This window comes from Schistocerca piceifrons, chromosome 2, assembly GCF_021461385.2.
Source record: "Schistocerca piceifrons isolate TAMUIC-IGC-003096 chromosome 2, iqSchPice1.1, whole genome shotgun sequence".
In the NCBI taxonomy this organism is placed as follows: Eukaryota; Metazoa; Arthropoda; class Insecta; order Orthoptera; family Acrididae; genus Schistocerca; species Schistocerca piceifrons.
The window spans coordinates 13049336-13073592 of NC_060139.1; the positions used below are offsets into that span (position 1 = coordinate 13049336).

General features: G+C 40.8%; 1 protein-coding gene across 1 annotated transcript in view; it reads right to left on the minus strand.

Moving 5' to 3' along the window:
- Window positions 1–10015: 10015 nt before the first annotated feature.
- LOC124778015 (UDP-glucosyltransferase 2-like) overlaps window positions 10016–24257 on the minus strand; it is a 47871-nt gene continuing 33629 nt past the window's right edge. The window contains exon 4 of the mRNA XM_047253592.1: window positions 10016–10301. Within this exon, the coding sequence (XP_047109548.1) occupies window positions 10016–10301 (286 nt within the window). The remainder of the gene's footprint in view (window positions 10302–24257) is intronic.

Below are 24257 nucleotides of genomic sequence, written 5' to 3' on the forward strand. Positions count from 1 at the left end.
TAATTTTCTTGCATGGTCAGAAGGTGCTTTTTATTGTTGATTCTAATTATTCTCATGTCATCTTCTCTAGTGGTTGATTTGTGGTCATTTTCTCTTAGGTGATCTGAAAATGTGGAGTGGTTTGTTCCTATATTTCCATGCCCTCATGTGTTCCTTGTATCTGACATCAAATGTTCTCCCTGTTTGCCCTATGTATGTGCCTTCACAAGTGTTACATTGTAACTGGTATATACCTGCTTTCTGGTATATGTCTCTGTTTTGTGTCAGTTCTGGGGTGTATTTTTGTATAGAATTGTCTGTTGTGTATGCTATGTTTATTCCCTGTCTTTTGAAAATGTTGGTGATTTTATGGGTGAGTTTGTGTTTGTATGTCATTGTGTACAATCTTGTGTTTTCTTTCATCTTTTTCGGCTCTATCCCCCCTCTCTCTCTCTCTCAATCATACGAACACACACACGTTATAAACAGCATAAACAGAAGTTAGTAACGAACATATACTTCGTTAGGTTGGCGACACATAAGTAAATTCCCTAAATCGCTTCAGGCAAATTCCGGGATGGTTCCTTTGAAAGGGCACGGCCGAGTTCCTTCCCCATCCTTCCCTCACTCGAGCTTGCGCTCCGTCTCTAATGACCTCGTTGTCGACGGGACGTTAAACACTAATCTCCTCCTCCCTCCTCCACATAGGTAAACATAACAAAGACGATGAACCACGTAATGGAGTCGCAATATTTACGCTGTGAAAAGAAGTGTACGACGAAATAGTTGTATCGAGTGACAGAAGAACGATAGTCCACCACAAAAAAGAGTGAGAAACATGGTGAACAGTGTTTGGAAGACGAAAAGAAAAAGAGGTGAACGTAGAACAGTGATAAAAGTGGTAGTGCGACCTCCAGACCAGATGTGAGGAAACGCAGATCAGCAAATCGTAAGTAATTACATTTTTACAAAAAATCGCGAAGTGAGCTGTTTGATAATCTATAACTAACAAAACTGTTATCATTATAGATCCCACTGATGATGCCTTAAAAGAGTAGAAGGCGAAACGCGTATGGATTAAATAAAATAACTAGCAGCAGGAAAAGGCAGTTTGATTTGCAAAACAAGTATTTATATGCTTGCTGCGGAGGATGGCCACACAAACAAACTTGTTAAACTTCATTTCGTTTACTAATACTCTTCGGGTGCTTTATGTTATTTGTTGGGGAGTTTGGATTGATTATAGTGTAGAGGATTTTATTAGAGGGTTATATCTCATGTATTTTTATGGGATACGGAAAAGTAACCAAAATATCGAAATGTGGCGTGGTTAATTGCAAGAGATCTTTTCGAATAGCTGATAAATGTGGTGCTACAGAAGAATGCTGAAGATTAGATGGGTAGGAGGTATTGAATAGAATTGGGGAGAAGGGGAGTTTGTGGCACAACTTGACTAGAAGAAGGGATCGGTTGGTAGGACATGTTCTGAGGCATCAAGGGATCACAAATTTAGCATTGGAGGGTAGCGAGGAGGGTAAAAATCGTAGAGGGAGACCAAGAGATAAATACATTAAGCAGATTCAGAAGGATGTAGGTTGCAGTAGGTACTGGGAGATGAAGAAACTTGCACAAGATAGAGTAGCACGGAGAGCTGCATCAAACCAGTCTCAGGATTGAAGACCACAACAACAATAAGCTGATAAATGTCCTGAAGCTGACACCAAGTGGGAGTGAAGCCTTTTCAGCATGAATGGAAAAGCGAGGAACAATGCCAAAAGCCTCACATTCTAACGTCCCATGGTATAAAATCACTGGTAGTGATGCAACCCCAAAAGCGTTCTATGTAAGATGACCGACCAGTATGGATAAGTAATTTCGTTCAAATTTCTCCTGCTATCACCACACCAAAGTCTCCAATAAAATGAGCACATGAACCATCCGTGATACGCGCAACGAACTAAAGGCATTTACATATCCATCACTTCAGCGAGTGTTAAAAAGTCTCATATGGCACTGGTGATGACACACATCTCACTGAAACATCTGCATCTAAAAATGGCTAGCTATCTACATATATACTCCGCTAACCACCAAGCGGTGTGTGGCGGAGGTCACAATTCGCGCCAAAGTCGGAACTCGCTAGTCACATGCTTTATGCTGTAATAAAGTTAATGTGTATAAAAATTTCTGACACCTTACGATGGACGTAAAACTGGCTTTAGCATTTTAAAATAATTTTATTTGTAGCGAGGTAACATGAAGATCAATTATTATCTGCTCTCAGCCACTGTGTGCTCTGTGTGCACTTTCACGAATATTTTTAATCATAAGGTGCCAGTAGCTGAATAGTATGTACTCCGAGCGCTGAATAACGAAGGAGGTCTCCTAAAACGCCAGAGTGTGGTATTATGATAAAAATGTAAGTAAACAGAAGAAAAGGCAATCTTCCTGCAAAACCGCAATGGAATGCTGCAAGATTACAAACCACAAGACAAGTAACAAAAGGGATTGCTTTCTCATCGTAAATCTGAAGAAAAAAATCAAATATATCGATATCACATACACAGTATTGCGATGACTGTGGACATTGAGAACTGCGACACCATATGTAACAGCCTCAGACGTTCAGTGTTGGTGACATCGTTACAGCACAGCCAACTTTGAGGGCTATGAATTCTGGAAGACACGACTGATGCCAGAAACGAGGGCTGCATACTATGCGTTTCGGAGGGGTGATACAACTAAATGAAATTTTATACTTAGTGGATGAAGCCATCCGAGAGCCATGGTCAGACAACCACAAATTATTCACAATTCCAGGGTGAGGACAGGAAGGGGGAACCATGTACCAACTTTTTCTTAAATTTCACAGTTATTACTAAATATTTCAGTTGTATAATAGGTCACTACGACAGTATTAACTAACAGTTCTGTTATGGTTATTTTACAGAGGTGACAATCCAGTGTCAGATAAAATGTAAGCTATGCCATAGCGTAACCCTATTTTACCGCGAGCATTTTGAAATTAATGCTGTAAAAATCAAACTAACCTGAGGTGAAATTAAGACGAATTACATTTGACAAGCACAACAAATTGGAATCTACGTCGGTGTTGGAACTGTTGCTTTAGTCACCTACTGATGAACTTGACGCTAACTCGCGTTTTTGCGGTGACGCTAGACTCAGAGATAATCAAGCTCAAATCCTGTTGGTGGATGAGATTTTCACTACAAGTATTTGGTCAACAAGAAGAGGAGAAGTGACAGTGTACATAGTTCCTCATCAGCAGTTTTTGTGCCGAGGTCATGAAGTAAAATCCAAACTTCTCCGCAGTCTCTCAAGAGGTAAGGGCACTTAACACTGCTGATGATGATCGGTCCGTCAGACGGGGATGTTAAACTTGACAGGCCACTTTGGCGCTGTTCGAGAGAAGTAGCCGACGTGCCATCACAGAGTTTCACCCTCCAACCACAACAACACAAACTCAACAACACATTGCCAAGTACTCATCACGGTCATCCACATGACACACACACACACACACACACACACACACACACACACACACACACACAGACACACATATAGACACACACACAAACAAACACTTGACACTTCATATCAGGTAGAATGAAGGCAAAGGCAGATCACCTCCACTAAGACAGTGCCATGGGTGCCGACGCGGGATTCCTTTATCTGCTCCCTCACATCGTATCACGAAAAGTTCCTTTAAAATTAAAAATTGGTGTAACTTCCTAACAGTGAACTGTAAGTAGTCTCTACGTGCAGTGCCGCAGTAAAACAGAACCTCCTGTTACGATCTCATATAAAACATACTGGGTATATTGAGAAATTACTTATCATCGTATATATTTTTGTACTGATACCTGTATATTAGCTGCAGTGGCAAGTGAAGTAAGGTGCAATCGTCTATTCAAACTTTATCAGCACCTTTACTTTTCTACACTTGTTTGCCCGGCAATAATGTACAATCTTTTGAAGGTACTATTGTCGTTGGTGGTGACAGCAACAGCTTTATTAAAGGATTCCTTAAATTATGGTCGGAGTGTCACCCTGTCTTTTGAATGGCATAACTAAGGTTTATGCAAAGTTATAACTACGATTTAATTAAATGAATTTGTTCCGAACGATTACCACACATGTTGTTGTTATGTTGTGGTCTTCAGTCCTGAGACTGGTTTGATGCAGCTCTCCATGCTACTCTATCCTGTGTCAGCTTCTTCATCTCCCAGTACCTACTGCAGCCTACATCCTTCTGAATCTGCTTAGTGTATTCATCTATTGGTCTCCCTCTACGATTTTTACCCTCCACGCTGCCCTCCAGTACTAAATTGGTGATCCTTTGATGCCTCAACATGTCCTACCAACCGTTCCCTTCTTCTAGTCAAGTTGTGCCACAAACTCCTCTTCTCCCCAATTCTATTCAGTACCCCCTCTAGTCTTCAGCATTGTTCTGTAGCACCACATTTCGAAACCTTCTACTCTCTTCTTGACCAAACTATTTACCGTCCATGTTTCACTTCCATACATGGCTACACTCCATACAAATACTTTCAGAAACGATTTCCTGACACTTAAATCTATACTCGATGTTAACAAATTTCTCTTCTTCAGAAACGCTTTCCTTACCATTGCCAGTCTACATTTTATATCCTTTCTACTTCGAGCATCATCAGTTATTTTGCTCCCCAAATAGCAAAATTCCTTTACTGTCTTAAGTGTCTTATTTCCTAATCTAATCCCTCAGCATCACCCGATTTAATTCGACTACATTCCATTATCCGTTTTGCTTATGTTGATGTTCATCTTATACCCTCCTTTCAAGACACTGTCCATTCCGTTCAACTGCTATTCCAAGTCCTTTGCTGCCTCTGACAGAATTACAATGTCATCGGCGAACCTTAATGTTTTTATTTCTTCTCCAAGGATTTTAATGCCTACTCCGAATTTTTCTTTCGTTTCCTTTCCTGCTTGCTCAATATACAGATTGAATGCTAGAAACGTAGGTTTGACTTTCCTTAATCTTTCTTCTAAGATAAGTCGTAAGGTCAGTATTGCCTCACGTGTTCCAACATTTCTGCGGAATCCAAACTGATCTTCCCCGAGGTCGGTTTCCACCAGTTTTTCCATTCGTCTGTAAAGAATTTGTTAGTATTATGCAGCTGTGTCTTATTAAACTGATAGTTCGGTAATTTTCACATCTGTCAACACCTGTTTTCTTTGGGATTGGAATTAATATATTCTTCTTGAAGTCTGAGGGAATTTCGCCTGTCTCATACATCTTGCTCACCAGATGGTAGAGTTTTGTCAGGAATGGCTCTCCCAAGGCCGTCAGTAGTTCTAATGGAATGTTGTCTATTCCCGGGGCCTTGTTTCGAGTCAGGTCTTTCAGTGCTCTGCTAAACTCTTCACGCAGTATCGTATCTCCGATTTCATCTTCATCTACATCCTCTTCCATTTTCATAATATTGTCCACCAGAACATCGCCCTGTATAGACCTTCTATATACTCGTTCCACCTTTCTGCTTTCCCTTCTTTGGTTAGAACTGAGTTTCCATCTGCGCTCTTTATATTCATGCGAGTGGTTCTGTTTTCTCCAAAGGTCTCTTTAATTTTCTTGTAGGCGGTATCTATCTTACCCCTCGTGAGATAAGCCTCTACATCCTTACATTTGTCCTCTAGCCATCCATGCTTAGCCATTTTGCACTTCCTGTCGATCTCATTTTTGAGACGTTTGTATTCATTTTTGCCTGCTTCATGTACAGCATTTTTGTATATTCTCCTTTCATCAATGAAATTCAGTGTTTCTTCTGTTACCCAAGGATTTCTACTAGCCCTCGTCTTTTTACCTATTTGATCCTCCGCTGCCTTCACTATTTCATACCTCAAAGCAACCGATTCTTCTTCTACTGTATTTCTTTCCCCCATTCCTGTCAATTGTTCGCTTACGCTCTCCCTGAAGCTCTCTACAACCTATGGTTCTTTCAGTTTATCCAGGTCCCATCTCCTTAAATTTCCACTTTTTTGCAGTTTCTTCAGTTTTAATCTACAGTTCATAACCAATAGATTGTGGTCAGGGTCCACATCTGCCCCTGTAAATGTCTTACAATTTAAAACCTGGTTCCTAAATCTCTGTCGTACCATTATATAATCTATCTGAAACCTTCTAGTATCTCCAGGGTTCTTCCATGTATAAAACCTTCTTTCATGATTCTTGAACCAAGTGTTGGCTATGATTAAGTTATGTTCTGAGCAAAATTCTACTAGGCGGCTTCCTCGTTCATTTCTTAGCGCTAATCCGTATTCACCTACTGCGTTTCCTTCTCTTTCTTTTCCTACTATTGAATTCCAGTCACCCATGACTATTAAATTTTCGTCTCCCTTGACTACCTGAATAATTTCTTTTATCTCATCATACATTTCATCAATTTTTTCATCATCTGCAGAGCTAGTTGGCATATAAACTTGTACTACTGTAGTAGGCATGGGCTTCGTGTGTATCTTGGCCATAATAATGCGGTCACTATGCTGTTTGTATTAGCTTAGCCGCACTCCTATTTTTTTTTATTCATTATTAAACCTACTGCTGCATTACCCCTATTTGATTTTGTATTTATAACCCTGTGTTAACCTGACCAGAAGTCTTGTTTCTCCTGCCACCGAACGTCACTAATCCCCACTATATCTAACTTTAACCTATCCATTTCCCTTTTTAAATTTTCTAACCTCCCTGCCCGATTAAGGGATTTGACATTCCACGCTCCGATTCGTAGAACGCCAGTTTTCTGTCTCCTGATAACGACGCCCTCTTGACTAGTCCCCCCCCCCCCCCTCCTGGAGATCCGAATGGGGGACTATTTTACCTCCGGAATATTTTACCCAAGAGGACGCCATCATCATTTAATCATACAGTAAAGCTGCATGTCCTCGGGAAAAATTACGGCTGTAGTTTCCCCTTGCTTTCAGCCGTTCGCAGTACCAGCACAGCAAGGCCGTTTTGGTTAATGTTACAAGGCCAGATCAGTCAGTCATCCAGACTGTTGCCCCTGCAACTACTGAAAAGGCTGCTGCCCCTCTTCAGGAACCACACGTTTGTCTGGCCTCTCGACAGATACCCCGCTGTTGTGGTTGCACCTACGGTACGGCTATCTGTATCGTTGAGGCACGTAAGCCTCCCCACCGACGCCAAGTCCATGGTTCATAAGGGGGTTTCCATACATATAAGGGGTAATCTCTTAATTAATAATAATTAATAATACCCATACATATAAGGGGTAATCTAACTCTTAATTAACACCACGAAATAATTTCTGTGTGAACAATATTTTGTTATCAATAAGATTTTTCACTTTGTAGCGAAGATTGCGGTGATTTGAAACATCTTTCATAGGGAAACTGTGTGCTGCACAGGAATTCGAACCGGGGACCTTCTCCTTTTACGGGCAAGTGCTCACCCGAGCTTTCTTTTCTTTTTTTGCACTATTTGTTTCTTCGTCATGTTTTGTCAGCAGTTTTCTGAGGATGTCGCACCGTCGACGCAAACCATTCAGTTTCCTTTTTACTCGTATTACAGAAGGTGGCCAGCCCTCTGACCGAACACGTTGAGCTACCGTACCGACTGAGCTACCCACGCTTGTCCACCGCCACTCCCCCCACCCCCTCTCACTCACCCGGATCTTCTTTCGCCACCATATCATCTCCTACCTTACAAACTTCACAGCAACCCGACACACCGTTTTAAACTGCGAGAAAATATCAAATCAGTCCGCGTTACGCTGCACAGAGAAAATTAACTGTGGAAATAATACGGCAGGCTGTGGTTAAGCCGTGTCTCAGTAATATGCTTTCTTCTATGAGTTCTAGTGACACCAGGTATGCGGGAGAACTTCAGTGAACCTTGGAGGTCAGGAGGAAGTTGAGATACTGACGAAAGTAGATCTGTGATAGCGGGTTGTGTATCGTGTTTGGATGTACGCGGAAGGCAAAATTTCCAATTGCAAGTACCGTTTCGATAAGCAGTTTTAATCTGGCAGGAAGTTTCAATACTTAATTTATTTGCAAGTGCATGTCAACAGCCCTGTTAAACATTCGAATACCCGCGCCATGGTAGCAAAACACGCCTCTGGAGAAGACAAAACGAAATGGTATAGCCTGTAGAAAAACCGTTACCCAATATTCTTTTAGCAAATCTACTCAAAGTGCTACGATACTTGTAAAGCCGGAAATGCATATCCTCCTATTTCCATCTATCGTACTAAACATTTTTTTTGTATTTTGTTACCTGAAGATATGACATTTCTGTGTCTTTATATGTTGTAATTGTTCTACTATTTGTATATATATTATTTGTATTTTTACGCTGAGTCTGGCCTAGGGAGAACTATGCTATCGAATGATTACATCGATAGGTCATGTGGAGAACCAAAGTGTTTAGGATCTGTGGTAGTGTTAACTCTGCCGCATGGAGCGCGGGCAGAGGGAGTCTGGCTGGAGTAGTGCGGTTGAGAAGGTGTGTTGTGTGACGCTCCCGCCAGTTGCCGCGCTTTCGGGGTTTGGCAGCATGTAATTGCGCTCGACTTGCTATGATAGTTTCTGACATGGTGTCGCGGACGGGAAGCATTAGCTGGCGCACATCAAGAGCCCGTTTCGCCTGTTGACCGTGTCGAGAAGAGGGCGCGCCAACATCCAGCTTCTGCAACAGCGACGGCCGACAATGAGTGACTGTCGCCACCTCCTCGATCGACGGCTTCAAACCTTCAATCAACCAACAAGGAAGACTGGAAGCACGTAAAGTCTTAGAACTGTATGGCAGACCTCAGCTTTTAAAACTGTTCCATTTTCATAACTAAATTACAGCAACGTAGCATGAACCTTTGTTGCTCATTGTCCCAATTGCATTACCAAGCAGGGTCCCTTCCTTTTCTGGAATGAACCCGAGTGTCGTTGAAATTCATACGCCAGCATTAATATAATATCATTCTATTTCACTGCTTTAATTTCAAAGTTCAGTTAAAGTATTCCTAGCTGGCTACAATATTTACATTACACAAGCAGAAATTAAGAAAGCGAGTTTTGTTACCGTATTTTAGCTTACCTGTGACTGCAGCTCAGCTTGGTACGTACTAAATTTTAGTGTTGTTAATTGTTCAGAATCATTCAATTGCAGTTCAAAGTTAAATCTCTTACTTCTAAATTGCGTAGATTCAAGTAGCTTTTGAAATGACCTTTTCCTAAATTAAGTCAGAGTGTAGCAAAATTTATTACTTCTGACAAACATTAAGTTTTCACGCAACACGTGTCAATCTTCAGTTGCCACACCATTAGTGCTAATTATATGTGCAATAATCTTTCATTCTCAGTTATTATAGTAGTTGTCCATAGGACTGGCGACCGTAATTTTCCCCAAATCTCAAATATCTAATTAACGCCAATTAATTGTTAATGTAACGACCGCTCATTTACTTTCTTTATTAATTTTACCCTTTTCTCGAAATTAATTTCCACAATTTCATTTCCATTTTTCCTTTCATTTAGATGTAACCCTTTCCTCCCTCTTTACCGACAAATTAATTTCGGTGACGATTGCTTTTCCTAAATTTTCATTAGGTGCACGCGGTTTAATTTTTCACTGTCATTAAGGTCGGTTAGTGAGGGGGAGGTTACATACTGTGTATCACGATTTACATATTTATCTGGAAATGGGTGATCGTTAAAACTTTATTTCTGTCAATTGTAAATGCACATGATTGTAATCCACTTAAATTAATAACGTGTTATTCTAATGATGACTAAAATTCGAATTATTTTCCTACAGTCGACTGACTCCAATACAATCCAACACACTACATCTAAATATAAATAGAATACTGTTGCAATGACACGGAATAACTACTTCATAACTTGATGGTATAGACTGTGATTCCTGAAGTATTATTCGCAGAGAAGCACACATTTTGAAATATTGGTGAGTCTGCGGTTCCTAACGAAAGATTTCACGGAATCCATTTTCATCGCATCACTGCTTCTTCTGCTTCTGCTTCTGTTTGCTGCCTTTGAAGAAGGAGACTACCCGCCGTGTGACGAAGTAGACGGCGCAGAGTGTGAGGGCAGCGACCACCAGCAGGAAGGCGACGACGTCGAGCAGCAGCAGCTGCCACCAGTGCAGGTCGAGGGCGGCGCTGCGCAGGTGAGGGGCACCCTCATGGCGGATCACGTACTCGACCCACCACACCGCCCGCTCCAGCGAGTCTGCCCTGTGCTCGCGGAACACGGGCGAGAGCCTCTTCATGTTATCCTTGTACCTGCAGAGAGCAATATTATCACGGATGCAGAGAGTGTGACAGAAATTACGGCGCAGGACACAGCATGCAAACAGAGCTAACATTACAGAATGTGGATGAATGTCAAAGAGAGTGTTCCTACACGGCAACAGGTCTTAATTGTAGTGCAGATTTCCAAAGATGATTATGAGCCATGTAAATTCCCTTTACTTTCTGACAGGCCATGAACGTACTATGAACATTCATAGAAAATAAAGAAAAGTCCGACAAATATATGATCACGTGACAACATTGATCCACCAGACCATATTGTTCTAGAGCGTCCAGCCTACGAAGATTTGCGGACTCAAGTAAAAGGTGTTGGTACACTAAATGGCAAATGGCACCTCGTAACTCAGGTAGCCAGAAAGTTAGACAGTATGTAGAGTATAAGAGCAACCGAATTGTAAGTGGTAACGCTGAATAGAATACTGAGAGACTGAATATCTCCGAGGATTCACCAATGCTGGAATCAATGTCTACACAGAGGAGGACCGGATGTAGTGGATATGACACCAACAACGTGGAAAGTATAGGAGAACCGGCAGGATGATTGGGAACTTTTAAGTGACCTGTGTGGGTCTCCAGGAAGAGGAGGCTGAAGGGGTTTTGTGTGGTGGGTGGTGTAGGCTGCACGGGTTAATTCCCCTGCTACTGCGGACGACGCCGCAACCTCACCTAACGGCCGCTAGCTGAGCCGATGTGCTGCGGGTTTGGGATTGCTTGAGGGTGCTATGGGTTTTCTACAATTGACGGGCTTGGTGCAAAGACCAGGTAAGTCCATTTCTGGTCAAAAATGAGATGTTATCAGCATGAGATATGACATCAGAACGTGATTCTTTTGGTGCAAGAACCACACTTTGGCGGACTAATCTGAATGATCTGAGTGAAATATCCATGGTTGCGTTTGGTGGAAGAAACAGATTAGTCCTGGACTTTCCTGGCTCTTGCACCGGTAGGTGGCAGCACTATCGTGGCAGGCTGTTGTGTTGTTTACATGGCTGCGTGTAGATTAGATTAGACTATATTAACACTTGTTCCATAGATACTGAATACGACACTTCGTAATGATGTGGAACGTGTCAGGTTATTAAAAGATGTCTGTACAAGATATTACATTACACAAAATATTGCATGACACTAATGTTTAATGTTTTTTTCCCTTAATTTATATGTAAAAATTCAGCCAATGAGTAGAAGGAGTTGTCATCTAGAAATTCTTTTAATTTATTTTTAAATGTTAATTGGCTATCTGTCAGGCTTTTGATGCTGTTTGGTAGGTGACCAAAGACTTTTGTGGCAGCATAATTTACCCCTTTCTGTGCCAAAGTCAGATTTAACCCTGCATGGTGAAGATCATCGTTTCTCTTGGTGTTATAGCTATGCACATTGCTATTACTTTTGAACTGGGTTGGATTATTAACAACAAATTTCATAAGTGAGTGTATGTACTGTGAGGTTACGGTGAGGATCACTAGATCCTTAAATAGATGTCTGCAGGATGACCGTGGGTGGGCTCCAGCAATTATTCTGATTACACGTTTTTGAGCAATGAATACTTTTCTACTCAACGATGAATTACCCCAGAATATGATGCCATACGAAAGCAGTGAATGAAAATAGGCATAGTAAGCTAATTTACTGAGATTCTTATCACCACAATTTCCAATAACCCTAATAGCATACATAGCTGAACTCAGACGTTTCAGCAGACCATCAATGTGTTGCTTCCAGTTTAACCTCCCATCAATGGACACACCTAAAAATTTTGATAATTCTATCTTAGCTACAGACTTCTGTTTAAAGTCTATATTTATTATTGGAGTTGTGCCATTTACTGTATGGAACTGTATATACTGTGTTTTATCAAAATTTAAAGAGAGTCCGTCTGCTGAGAACCACTTAATAATTTTGTGAAAAAACTCATTTACAATTACATCACTTAGTTCTTGGTTTTTGGATGATATTACTATACTTATATCATCAGCAAAAAGAACCAACTTTGAATCTTCATCAATGTGGAATGGTAAGTCATTAATGTATATCAAGAACAGTAAAGGACCTAAGACCGAACCCTGTGGGACCCCGTACTTGATAGCCCCCCAGTTTGAGGAATCAGCTGTTGTTTTAACATTACATGAACCACTTATTTCAACTCTCTGCATTCTTCCAGTCAAGTATGAATTAAACCATTTGTGCACTGCCCCACTCAAATCATAATGATTTAGCTTATCTAAAAGAATTCCATGATTTACACAAGGCCTTTGAGAGATCACAAAAAATACCAATGGGTGATGTCCGGTTATTCAGAGCATTTAATATTTGATCAGTGAAAGCGTATATAGCATTTTCTGTTGAAAAGCCTTTCTGAAGTTGAAGTTGTTCAGATCGTGCGTTTGTCTGCATTTATCTGTAGTGTATATTGTGTTTAAGACATGTTTTCCAATGATTCACGCAGTGATAATGAATATGAACACGTAACAAGGAAAAGAAAAGGGTGATCCTAGTAAATGGAAAAGAAACAGAGACAAACTCAAAAGGCTACATGGTGAGTCGTATGTCACATGTAGTGACAAGGTTATTCCAGCTCGTGAAACTGGGCCTCCATGCAACTGCAGAAGAAAACGTTTAGATGCACTTGATACAAAGGAAAAACAGGAAATACTGACAAAGTTTAACTCACTTTCAACAAATGAAGCATAGGATGCGTTTTTGTGTGCATCGATTACACCTAAGCAAGTTGACCGGCGACGGCCTAGAAAAAGTGAAGATTCACAAGTTCGTAACTTCACATACGTTTACAAGGTGCGTATCTGTGTAATAACATGCAGTGTAGTAATATTAGCCCAAAATAATATGTATTTTTAAAATGAGGAAACCGAATTTATTCACGAAAATTTTTTAAATAGTTTTTTGTGCCTTTCCAGGTTCAGTTTAAAACCCAACAATTTGTAATATGCAAAAAACCTTTCTGCGCTCTTCTTGGGATAAATAAGGCACGGGTTGAACGTCTGGCTTCATTTGCATCCAAAAATATTGGACCACCCGCAGATCGTAAAGGAAAACATGAAAACAGGCCTAACAGAGTGAGTGATAATGACTTAGAAAATGTTATAAATCACATAAAACAGTTTCCTGCACAAACATAGCACTACAGTAGAGCAGATAATAACAAGAAAGTATTTTTATCTCCAGAATTGAATGTAAAGAGAATGTATGAGTTATATTTAGAACAGCATGAGGCAGATGTTTTTAAAACCTTAAAACCAGGTGAAAAAGTGCAAAACTGTAGGGTAACATATGACTATTATTATAGATGTTTTAAAGCGAATTTCAATATTTCATTTGGACACCCAAAAAGTGGCACTTGTGAGATGTGTGATCCTTTAAAGAAATTAATAGAAGATTGTATTGATGATTTGGAACACAAAAGAGAGCTCGAACTCGAGAAGGAAGTACATTTGCGAAAGAGTGGAGTATTCTATGAACGACGTAGGCAAAAAACTAAAAGGGCTAGGGAAAATAAAGATGTTGATTGTTTAGCATCTGATTACCAGCAAAATTTTCCACTTCCAGTACTTCCTTCAATAGATGTATTTTATCTGAGACAACTGTTGAAGTACAACTTTAATATACACTGTTGCAGCAGTGGAAAGGCTCAAATGTTCATGTACACAGAATCTGATGGCAAAAAGGGTTCTGATGAAATTATTTCCTGCTTAGATTGGTACCTTAAACATGTCATACAACTGAAATTGTATTATTTTCAGAAAACTGTGCTCTCCAAAACAAAAACAAGGAACTTCTACAGTATCTCTTCAGTCTTGTACATTTAACAAATTTCAGAAAATTACGCATTGCTTTCCAGAGCTGGGACACCGATTTTTGCGTTGTGATAGGGACTTTGGGAACATTGAAAAGAGGAAAAGGGTTGCAACTAGATTGCACCTTCCTCCTGAAGAGTGGCATTCACTTGTTAGAAAATCATCTAAATTCTTTACTATTGTTCCTGTGAAACAAAACATGTTCAAAAGTTACAAAGACCACTTTCAACAGTTCTTTAAAACAAATATGAAAACAAAACAAAATGAGCTTTTCAAAATTTAACAGTATAAAATATTGCAGTACAGCTATGCTACCAAATACATTCTTAAAGCCAGCTAGAATCAACAGATGACTGTTACGTCAGAGTTTGCACCACTAAAGAAGGCAATAAACGGTGACATTACTTTCCGAGAGGAATCATTGTATGGTGGTCCTTTACCTCTTAAAAGGCACAAATATGATGATATCATGAAATTGGTTAGAAAGTACATTCCTTCAGCAGATATTATGAAACGTCCCCTTTGAAAAATTATATACGACTGTGGTTAAACTGACACACAATATTTTTTAGCGCAACGCAATCTGACTTTCAATAATCCCTACAAAAGAATGACCCTGACTAACATTAACCTATACCTTTCACAAATCACTTACCTCACAAAAATCTTCGTTACTCTAACTACTGCAATACAGCGAGCGCCACAACTGCCAGCCAAATAAAAGATTCAAACTACGGAAGGCACTAACTACTGATAGGCATAGTTAGCAAATGAAAGATTTTGATAGAGAACAAACAATTTATTTACCTTAATAGTCATCAAAAGTCATAATATATATAGGAGTTCATAACATCCATTCTTACAAATATCAAAACTCCGCCATTTTTCTCCCCACATCCACCACTGCTGGCGGCTCACCACCAACTGCGCAACGCTACGCGCTGTTCACATCCAGCTGCCGCTGCCCCTCACTACAGTGGCAGGTAACAATGCAAACTAGCCACAGACTGCACACAGCACAGCCAGTGATTTTCATACAGAGCGCTACGTAACGTTGCCAATAAGAAAACAAACAGCCTACTTACAATATGGGTCTCTATGAAAAACTGTTTCCCTCTGCAGGAAATGATGGTGGTGAACACAGCCCAAATGAAATAGAGTAAGAATATTTTAAAATTACCATGAAGTACTTTAAGTGTAAATCAAGTAGGTCAACAAAATGTTCTGAGACTGTAGATTTTATATTTAGTTAATGATAAAACCTTAAAAAATTTACATTGGGGCAGAATAGTTTACGTTATAAGGCATGCAACACTAACTATAATTTTTCTGACAAAAGATATTGTAAAATGTCTGGTAATAAACAAAAAGTAAATTATGATTCATTATTTGTTGTTATTTTATTTTCATGTTATTCATGTCCGATTTTGATGCAGTATTTCAGATTTTAAAGTCTTTGGTGCAAAAACCAGTTAAGTCCAAATTTTTATAATTGCAATTTTGATTTATTTGTGTGTATATTTTTAATTTCAAAATTTTATACATTGCACATAAAATACAGGGCTATAAGTCAGTAACACTTCTGGTGTAACCTGAGTAGAAGAGGGGGTCGGTTGATAGGACATTTTCTGAAACATTAAGAAATCATAAATTTACTACTGGAGGGAAGCGTATGTATGTGTGTGTGTGGAGGGGGGGGCAGACTTTCCAACAAAGGTCAAGGGTAGGATATTTGATCAATAATTAAAACGTTCTCGGCCCCCGGTTCAGAACCCCTCCGTTTAAAGTTTGATCAGTAATCAGCAATGGCGGCCAAAGACTTCCAGCAAAAGAAGTACTCATTCTGTCAACGGCCTTATCAAAGAGGGCGCAGGGGTGGATTGAAGTTGAGGGCATTTTCTTGTCTTTGGAGTGGGAAACTGCCCCTAAAGACGGAAGAATCTCTGTATTCTTATCTTTACCTGAACAATTTTGTGCTAAAATGTAAAGAAAGCTTTTCATATGAAATTTTTTATTGCCTTGATCGCCTGGATTATTAGTTTCGATGTGACCAAGCTGCTATCGACAGATCCACTGTTTAAGTCGTGCTGGCGGCACGCAACTGAGACATAAGCGGCACTGTTTGATGTACTACATTTGTACGTCTCTGTCTTGCCATGAAGACACAGCTATATTTTTTTATGTTTTGCTCTTTTTTCATCATGAGTCCGTTACGGTTGGAAGGAAACAAACGTGTGGTTTATCCAACCCCATGATTTCATAATTTGTACTCTGTGGATCTGACTACAGCAGTTCATTCGTGTCAAAGCCAGGTGTATATACAGGTGACACGTGATCAAGGCAACAAAAAATTTCGTATCAGAAGCTTCGTTTATGCTGAATTAATTGATTGATCTCGAGCCGACAATACCACATTCTTATAATTATTGTACTTCCGTCTTTCGTTGAGTAACTGAGATTTTTCTTCTGTTACCCATAGTTTCTTCGCAGTTACCATCTTTTTACCTATGTTTTTCTTTCCAACTTTTTGACTGGTCGTTATAGAGACGTGCATTCCTCTTCAACTGAACTGTCTATTGAGATCGTCATCATCGCAATGTCTGTAGCCTGAGAGAACGTCATTCTTTATTACTTCCGTGACCCACTTCTATGCGCACTGATTCTTCCTGACTAACCTCTTAAACTTCAGCTTACTTGGCCTACTCTTCAGCCTATTATCACAATAATATCAGTTTTACTAATATTGCTATGGATGTACACTATGTGATCAAAAGTATCTGGACACCTGGCTGAAAATGAATCAAAAGTTCGTGGCACCCTCCATCGGTAATGCTGGAATTCAGTATGGTGTTGGCTCATCCTTTGCCTTGATGACAGCTTCCACTCTCGGAGGCATACGTTCATCAGGTGCTGGAAGATTTCTTGGGGACTGGCAGCCCATTCTTCACGGAGTGCTGCACTGAGGAGATGTATCGATTGCGGTCGGTGTGGACTAGCACGAAATCGGCGTTCCAAAACATACCAAAGGTGTTCTATAGGATTCAGGTCAGGACTCTGTGCAGGCCAGTCCATTACAGGGTTGTTATTGTCGAGTAACCACTCAGCCACAGGTCGTGCATTATGAACAGGCGCTCGACGGTGTTGAAAGATGCAATTTCTATCCCGAATTGCTGTTCAACAGTGGGAAGCAAGAAGATGCTCAAAACATTAATGTAGGCCTATACTGTGATAGTGCCACGCAAAACAACAAGGGGTGCAAGCCCCCTCCATGAAAAACACGACCACACCATAACACGACCACATCCAAACAGGGCATCAGCCATACCCACACCCTGCCATCGGATCGCCACATTTTTCATTTCACAGAATGTTTTTTCCACTGTTCAGTCCTCCAATGTTTACGCTCCTTACTCCAAGCGAGGCATCCAAGCTTTCTCACCTCCTGATTAACTGTCACGGTACTTGCAGCGGATCCTGATGCACTTTGGTATTACTGTGTGATGGTCTGGATAGATGTCTGCCTATTACACATTACGACCCTCTTCAACTGTCAGCGGTCTCTATTAGTCAACAGCCGAGGTCGGCCTGTACGCTTTTGTGCTGTACGTGTCCCTTCACGTTTCCACTTCACTATCACATAGGAAACAGTGGACTTAGGGATGTTTAGGAGTGTGGTACATCGAGAAGTGCCGCTTATGTCTCAGTTGGGTGTGGGCAGCGTGACTTACGCTGTGGATCTGTCGGTAGCAGCTTAGTCCTGACGAAACTAGTAATCCACGCGATAAGGCAATAAAAAATTTCATGTCAAAAGCTTTCTATACATTTAATCACAAAACTGTTCAGACGAATGGCACAAGTGACCCCGAGTGACCTGACCACGTTCGATGTCCGTGAGTACCGCGGGACGCACGATTCTGCTCTCTCATGACGTCTGATGACTACTGGCACCGATGATATGGAGTACCTGGCGGTAGTCGGCAGCGTAGTGCACCTCATATGAATAACGCATGTTTTTTGGGGTGTCCGGATACTTTTGATCACATAGTTTATTTATCATATTACAACATTTCTCTCAACTTTAAAAAGTTATGTACTAATTGACTGGCACGACAGAAGTACGAAGAACTTGAAGGCAGGATTTAATTTGTCATTGGGAATACGAATTACAGGATGGAAATTTAGTGCAATAGAAAGTGAGACAGGCGAAAGAAGGCTAATAGAGAAAGGAGACAGAAGAAGAGAGAGATGGAGAAAGCAAAGGTAGACATCGAAAATGAAACACATGCCTTAGTTAGTTTGCTCTTGGACAAGAGGGAAAATAGTCCGAGCTTAGGGTTTCAAAGCTGTTTTTATCGATAATTTTATACATCAACATTTCAAGCACTGTTGTAAATGACCTTCTTGAGGGTGGTGTATTTAGAAAGAATCCAGTGCCGTGCGCCGATATAACACAATCTATCTCCATCCTACGCCTAGGTTTAATTTATCATTGAACTTTCAAGTTTTTCTATCACTCTGGGGCTGGATACAGACGTGTACGCAAAGCTTAATCGCTCACTCATGTACAGAGTGTACAGAAAACCTACCACGATTGATAGATAGCTACACTCAATCTCACACCATCACACAATTCCGCACTGTACACTTTAATAAGAGGGAGCATTGTATCAGACTGTTCATCGACTACTTTTCCATGCTGTTGTATTTTATACTTGTGTGCAGTTTCGTTGTATGGGCTGTTAATTTGAATGTTCTAACTTTATATTATCACAACATAAAACCAAAAGTGAAAAGAATCGCAAAAAAGAACATCTCCCTCCTAGTACATAAGTGAATGTGTAGGTAAAGCTCTCCGTCGAGCATGAAAGGCGATCTATCGGAGCAGCAATTCCAGGAAGGAGACGGTGGATAGGGTGCACATGATTGCGTTTCACAAAGTCAGCTTTTAGTGTTAAATAGACCGACGAGGTGGTCTGTTGACACACATCTGATGGATCACGGAAAGCATGTTTGGCTTGGAGTAAATTACTGTGTAAGATGTACAGCAATTAAAAAACTACTGACTACCCACTTTTCTTCTTATTTCCGCTCCGTGGAAAAACAAACACTTAAATCTTTTTTATGAGATCTCTTGTTTCTCACGTTGATTATGATGATCATTTCCCCCTACGTAGGTGGGCGCTAGCAAAATATTTTCACACACTGAGGAGAAAGTTCGTGATTGAAATTTCATGAAAAGATTCTGCCACAACGAAACAGCCTTTGTTTTAATGATTGCCACCCCAACTCACATATCATATCTGTGACACACTCTCCCCTATTTCACGCTACTACAAACCGAACTGCCCTTCTTTGGACTTTTTCGATGTCCTCCGTCAGTCCTAACTGATGGGAATCCCGCAGTGCATAGCAACACTCCAAAACAAGGCGGACAAGTGTAGCGTAAGTAGTCTCTTAGTAATTCTGTCACGTTTTCTATGCGGTCTGTCAGTAAATCTCAATCTTTGGCTAACTTTTCCACAAAATTATCGATGCCATCGTTCCAGTTTGTTAACCGTAATTATAATCCGTAAGTATTTAGTTGAATTGAAGGTATTTAGATTGGTGTGATTTATCATATACCCGAAATTTAGCGGACTCCTTTTAGTATTCAAATGGATTACTTCACACTTTTCAATATTTAGAGTTAATTGCCATTTCTCGCTCTGTACAGATATCTTGTCTCAATAACTTTGCAGCTGTTTTCGATCATCTGATGGCTTTACAAGACGATAAATGACAGCATCATCTGCAAACCATTTAAGAGGTCTGCTGAGACTGTCGCCTAAATTGTTCAGATCAGGACGACACAGGGCCGATAACATTTCCTTGGGGAACGCCAGCTATTACTTCTCTTTTATTCAATGGATTTCCGTTAGTTAATACGACATGTGACCTTTCTGACCAGAAATCACGAGTCCGGTCAGACAACTGATAAGAAACTCCATAGGCACGCAGTTTAATCAGAAATCGCAATTGAGGAATGGTGTCAAGAGCTTTGTGGAAACTTAAAAACACGAAATCAGTTGGATTTATCATGTCATTACGAGGTGCATTAAAGTTCTAAGGCCTCCGATTTTTTTTCTGTGTAACTACTCACCCTAAATCGATGAAACTGGCGTTACTTCTCGACGTAATCGCCCTGCAGACGTACACATTTTTCACAACGCTGACGCCATGATTCCATGGCAGTGGCGAAGGCTTCTTTAGGAGTCTGTTTTGACCAATGGAAAATCGCTGAGGCAATAGCAGCCACGGAGAGTGTCTTTCATTGTTGGAAAAAGCCAAAAGTGACTAGGAGCCAGGTCAGGTGAGTAGGGAGCATGAGGAATCACTTCAAAGTTGTTATCATGAAGAAACTGTTGCGTAACGTTAGCTCGATGTGTGGGTGCGTTGTCTTGGTGAAATAGCACACGCACAGCCCTTCCCGGACGTTTTTGTTGCAGTGCAGGAAGGAATTTGTTCTTCAAAACATTTTTGTAGGATGCACCTGTTACCGTAGTGCCCTTTGGAACGCAATGGGTAAGGATTACGCCCTCGCTGTCCCAGAACATGGACACCATCATTTTTTCAGCACTAGCGGTTACCCGAAATTTTTTTGGTGGCGGTGAATCTGTGTGCTTCCACTGAGCTGACTGGTGCTTTGTTTCTGGATTGAGAAATGGCATCCACATCTCATCCATTGTCTCAAACGACGAAAAGAAAGTCCCATTCATGCTGTCGTTGTGCGTCAACGTTGCTTTGCAACATGCCACACGGGCAGCCATGTGGTCGTCCGTCAGCATTTGTGGCACCCACCCGGATGACACTTTTCGCATTTTCAGGTCGTCATGCAGGATTGTGTGCACAGAACCCACAGAAATGCCAACTCTGGAGGCGATCTGTTCAACAGTCATTTGGCGATCCCCCAAAACAATTCTCTCCACTTTCTCAATCATGTCGTCAGACCGGCTTGTGCGAGCCCGGGATTGTTTCAGTTTGTTGTCACACGATGTTCTGCCTTCATTAAACTGTCGCACCCACGAACGCACTTTCGACACATCCATAACTCCATCACCACATGTCTCCTTCAACTGTCGATGAATTTCAATTGGTTTCACACCACGCAAATTCTGAAAACGAATGATTGCACGCTGTTCAAGTAAGGAAAACGTCGCCATTTTAAGTATTTAAAACAGTTCTCATTCTCGCCGCTGGCGGTAAATTCCATCTGCCGTACGGTGCTGCCATCTCTGGGACGTATTGACAATGAACGCGGCCTCATTTTAAAACAATGCGCATGTTTCTATCTCTTTCCAGTCCGGAGAAAAAAATCGAAGGCCTTAGAACTTGAAAGCACCTCGTAGAACTCATTACTTTGTGAGAATAAGGAGCTTACAGTGTTTCGCAAGAATGGTGTTTTCCGCGTTTGTTAGTAAATCGTTTTCTTCGAGATAATTCATGAATTCGAACACAGTATATGTTCCAAAAACTTCCTGCAGGTCTACGTTAATGATATGCGTCAGTAATTTAGCGCATTTCTCCTGTTTCCGTTCTTGAGTCTTGGTGCGACTTGTGCAAGTTTCCAGTCTTTAGGTATGCGTCTTTGAACGAGCGATCTGTTGTACCTGACTGCTAAGCATGGAGCTATTGCATCAGCATACTCTGAAAGGAACATGACTGGCATACAGTCTGAACCGGAAGCCTTGCCTTTATTAAGTTATCTAAACTGCTTCCCACACCGACACTCTACTTTTAAGTTACGTTGTCAGTTGTTCTGGAATATTTACTTCGCCTTCTTTGGTGATGGTATTCCTGAAATCTGTTCAGTAACTCTAATTCAGTGTCAGTGTAATGAGTACTGTAATGAGTAACATCACCGTTCTTGCCACACAATGAAGGTGCTGTATGCGCCCTGGAGCGGATTTATGCCGTCGAGAAGCCGAACGTTTGGTAGAACGTCCTGACCGTTAGCTAAAGGGACCTCGTCACTGTGCTGAAAAATAGTGTAATGTGGAAGACACGTTTCTGTAGTGTTGTTGTTGTGGTCCTGATTACTGGTTTCATGCAGCTCTCCATGTTACCCTATCGAGAGCAAGCTTCATCATCTCGATGTACCTACAGCAACCTACGTCCTTCTGAATCTGCTTAGTGTATTCATCTCTTGGTCTCCCTCTATGATTTTTACCCTCCACGCTGCTCTTGAGTACCAAATTGGTGATCCCTTTGTAAGGGAGTATGATGAGGGAGCACGTCCCCCTGATCGTCTTGGGGTTGACACTCACTAATACCGATTTGCGAGTGATGTGAAACAGAAAGTGACAAGTGCCGAATTACGTGTTTCGCGTCAACCGCGTCGGCCATCAACAACCATGGATTGAAGTGAGGATTGTTGTGAATGTTAACCATCAGCATTGCGTGTGACGAAGCACTGAAAATCAGCAACCAAAAAAAGTTATAACCGTAATTAGACTTGTAAGGCGAAGGTAGTAACTGCTTCAGAATTTGTGTGTTCGTAGAAAATACAATACAGTTTGTACATAGCAACCTTTGTGGTCCTTAATAATAGACAAACTTTCAATCATTCCACTATTCAGCCTCAGAACAGCCGCACTCGGTTGAAATACCCCCGAAGCCACAGCAAAAAAAAAAAAACCGATAGCCTTTCATCCATTAAGCACACAGTCAAATAATCAAATAATTAACTGTTTGGTGGCTTCGGTAAATTACACAAAATCCAATAAAGGGAATAAACGGGGATGTTTCACCTTGGTGCCTCAGAATGTGTCCTACCAACCGATCCCTCCTTCTAGTCAAGTTGTGCCACAAATTCCTCTTCTCCCCAGTTCTGTTCAGTGCCTCCACATTAGTTACGCGATCTACCTATCTAAACTGCAGCATTCTTCGGTAGCAACACATTTCGGAAGCCTCTAGTCTCTTTGTGTTCAAACTACTCGTATTTATCGTCCATGTTTCACTTCCATGTATGGCTACACTCCATACAAATACTTTCAGAAAAGACTTCCTGACACTTAAATCTACACTCGATGTTAATAAATTTCTCTTCTTCACAAACGCTTACCTTGCCATTGACAGTCCACAGTTTATATCCCGTCTACTTCGACCATCATCAGTTATTTAGCTCCCCAAACAGCAAAACTCATCTACTACTTTAAGTGTACCATTTCCTAATTTAATGCCCTCAGCATCACTTGATTGAATTCAACTACATTACATTATCCTCGTATTGCTTTTGTTGATGTTCATCTTATATTCTCCTTTCAAGACACTGTTCATTCCGTTGAACTGCTCTTCCAGGTACTTTGCTGTCTCTGACAGAATTACAATGTCATCGGCAAACATCAGAATTTTAATTTCTTCTCCATGGTTTTCAATTCCTACTCCAAATTTTTCTTCTGTTTCCTTTACTGCTTCCTCAATAAACAGATTAGTATAACATTGCGGATAGGCTAAAACCCTGTCGCACTCCATTTCCTACCACTGCCTCCCATTCACTCCCCCCTCGTCTCTTATAATTGCCATCTGGTTTCTGTACAAATTGTAAATAGCCTTTCATTCCCTGTATTTGTCTCCTGCCACCTTCAGAATTTGAAAGACAGTATTCCAGTCAACTTTGTCAAATGCTTTCTCTGAGTCTACAAATGCTAGAAACGTAGTTTTGTCTTTCCTTAATCTGTCTTCTAAGGTAAACCGTAGGGTCAGTATTGTCTCACGTCTTCCAACATTTCTATGGAATCCCAACTGATCCCCCCAAATTTAGCTTCTACCAGTTTTTGTATTCGTCAGTAAAGAATTCGTGTTAGTATTTTGCATCTGAGACTTATTAAACTGCTAGTTCGGTAATTTTCACACCTGTCAACACCTGCTTTCTTTGGCATTGGAATTACTACATTTTTCTTGAAATCTAAGGGTATTTCGCCTGTCTCATACATCTTCCTCACCAGAATGTAGAGTTTTGTCCGGGTTTGGTCTCCCAAGGCTATCACTGGTTGTAATGGAATGTTGTCTACTCTCAGGGCTCGTTTCGACTTAGGTCTTTCAGTGCTCTGTCAACTCTTCCCGCAGTATCATATGT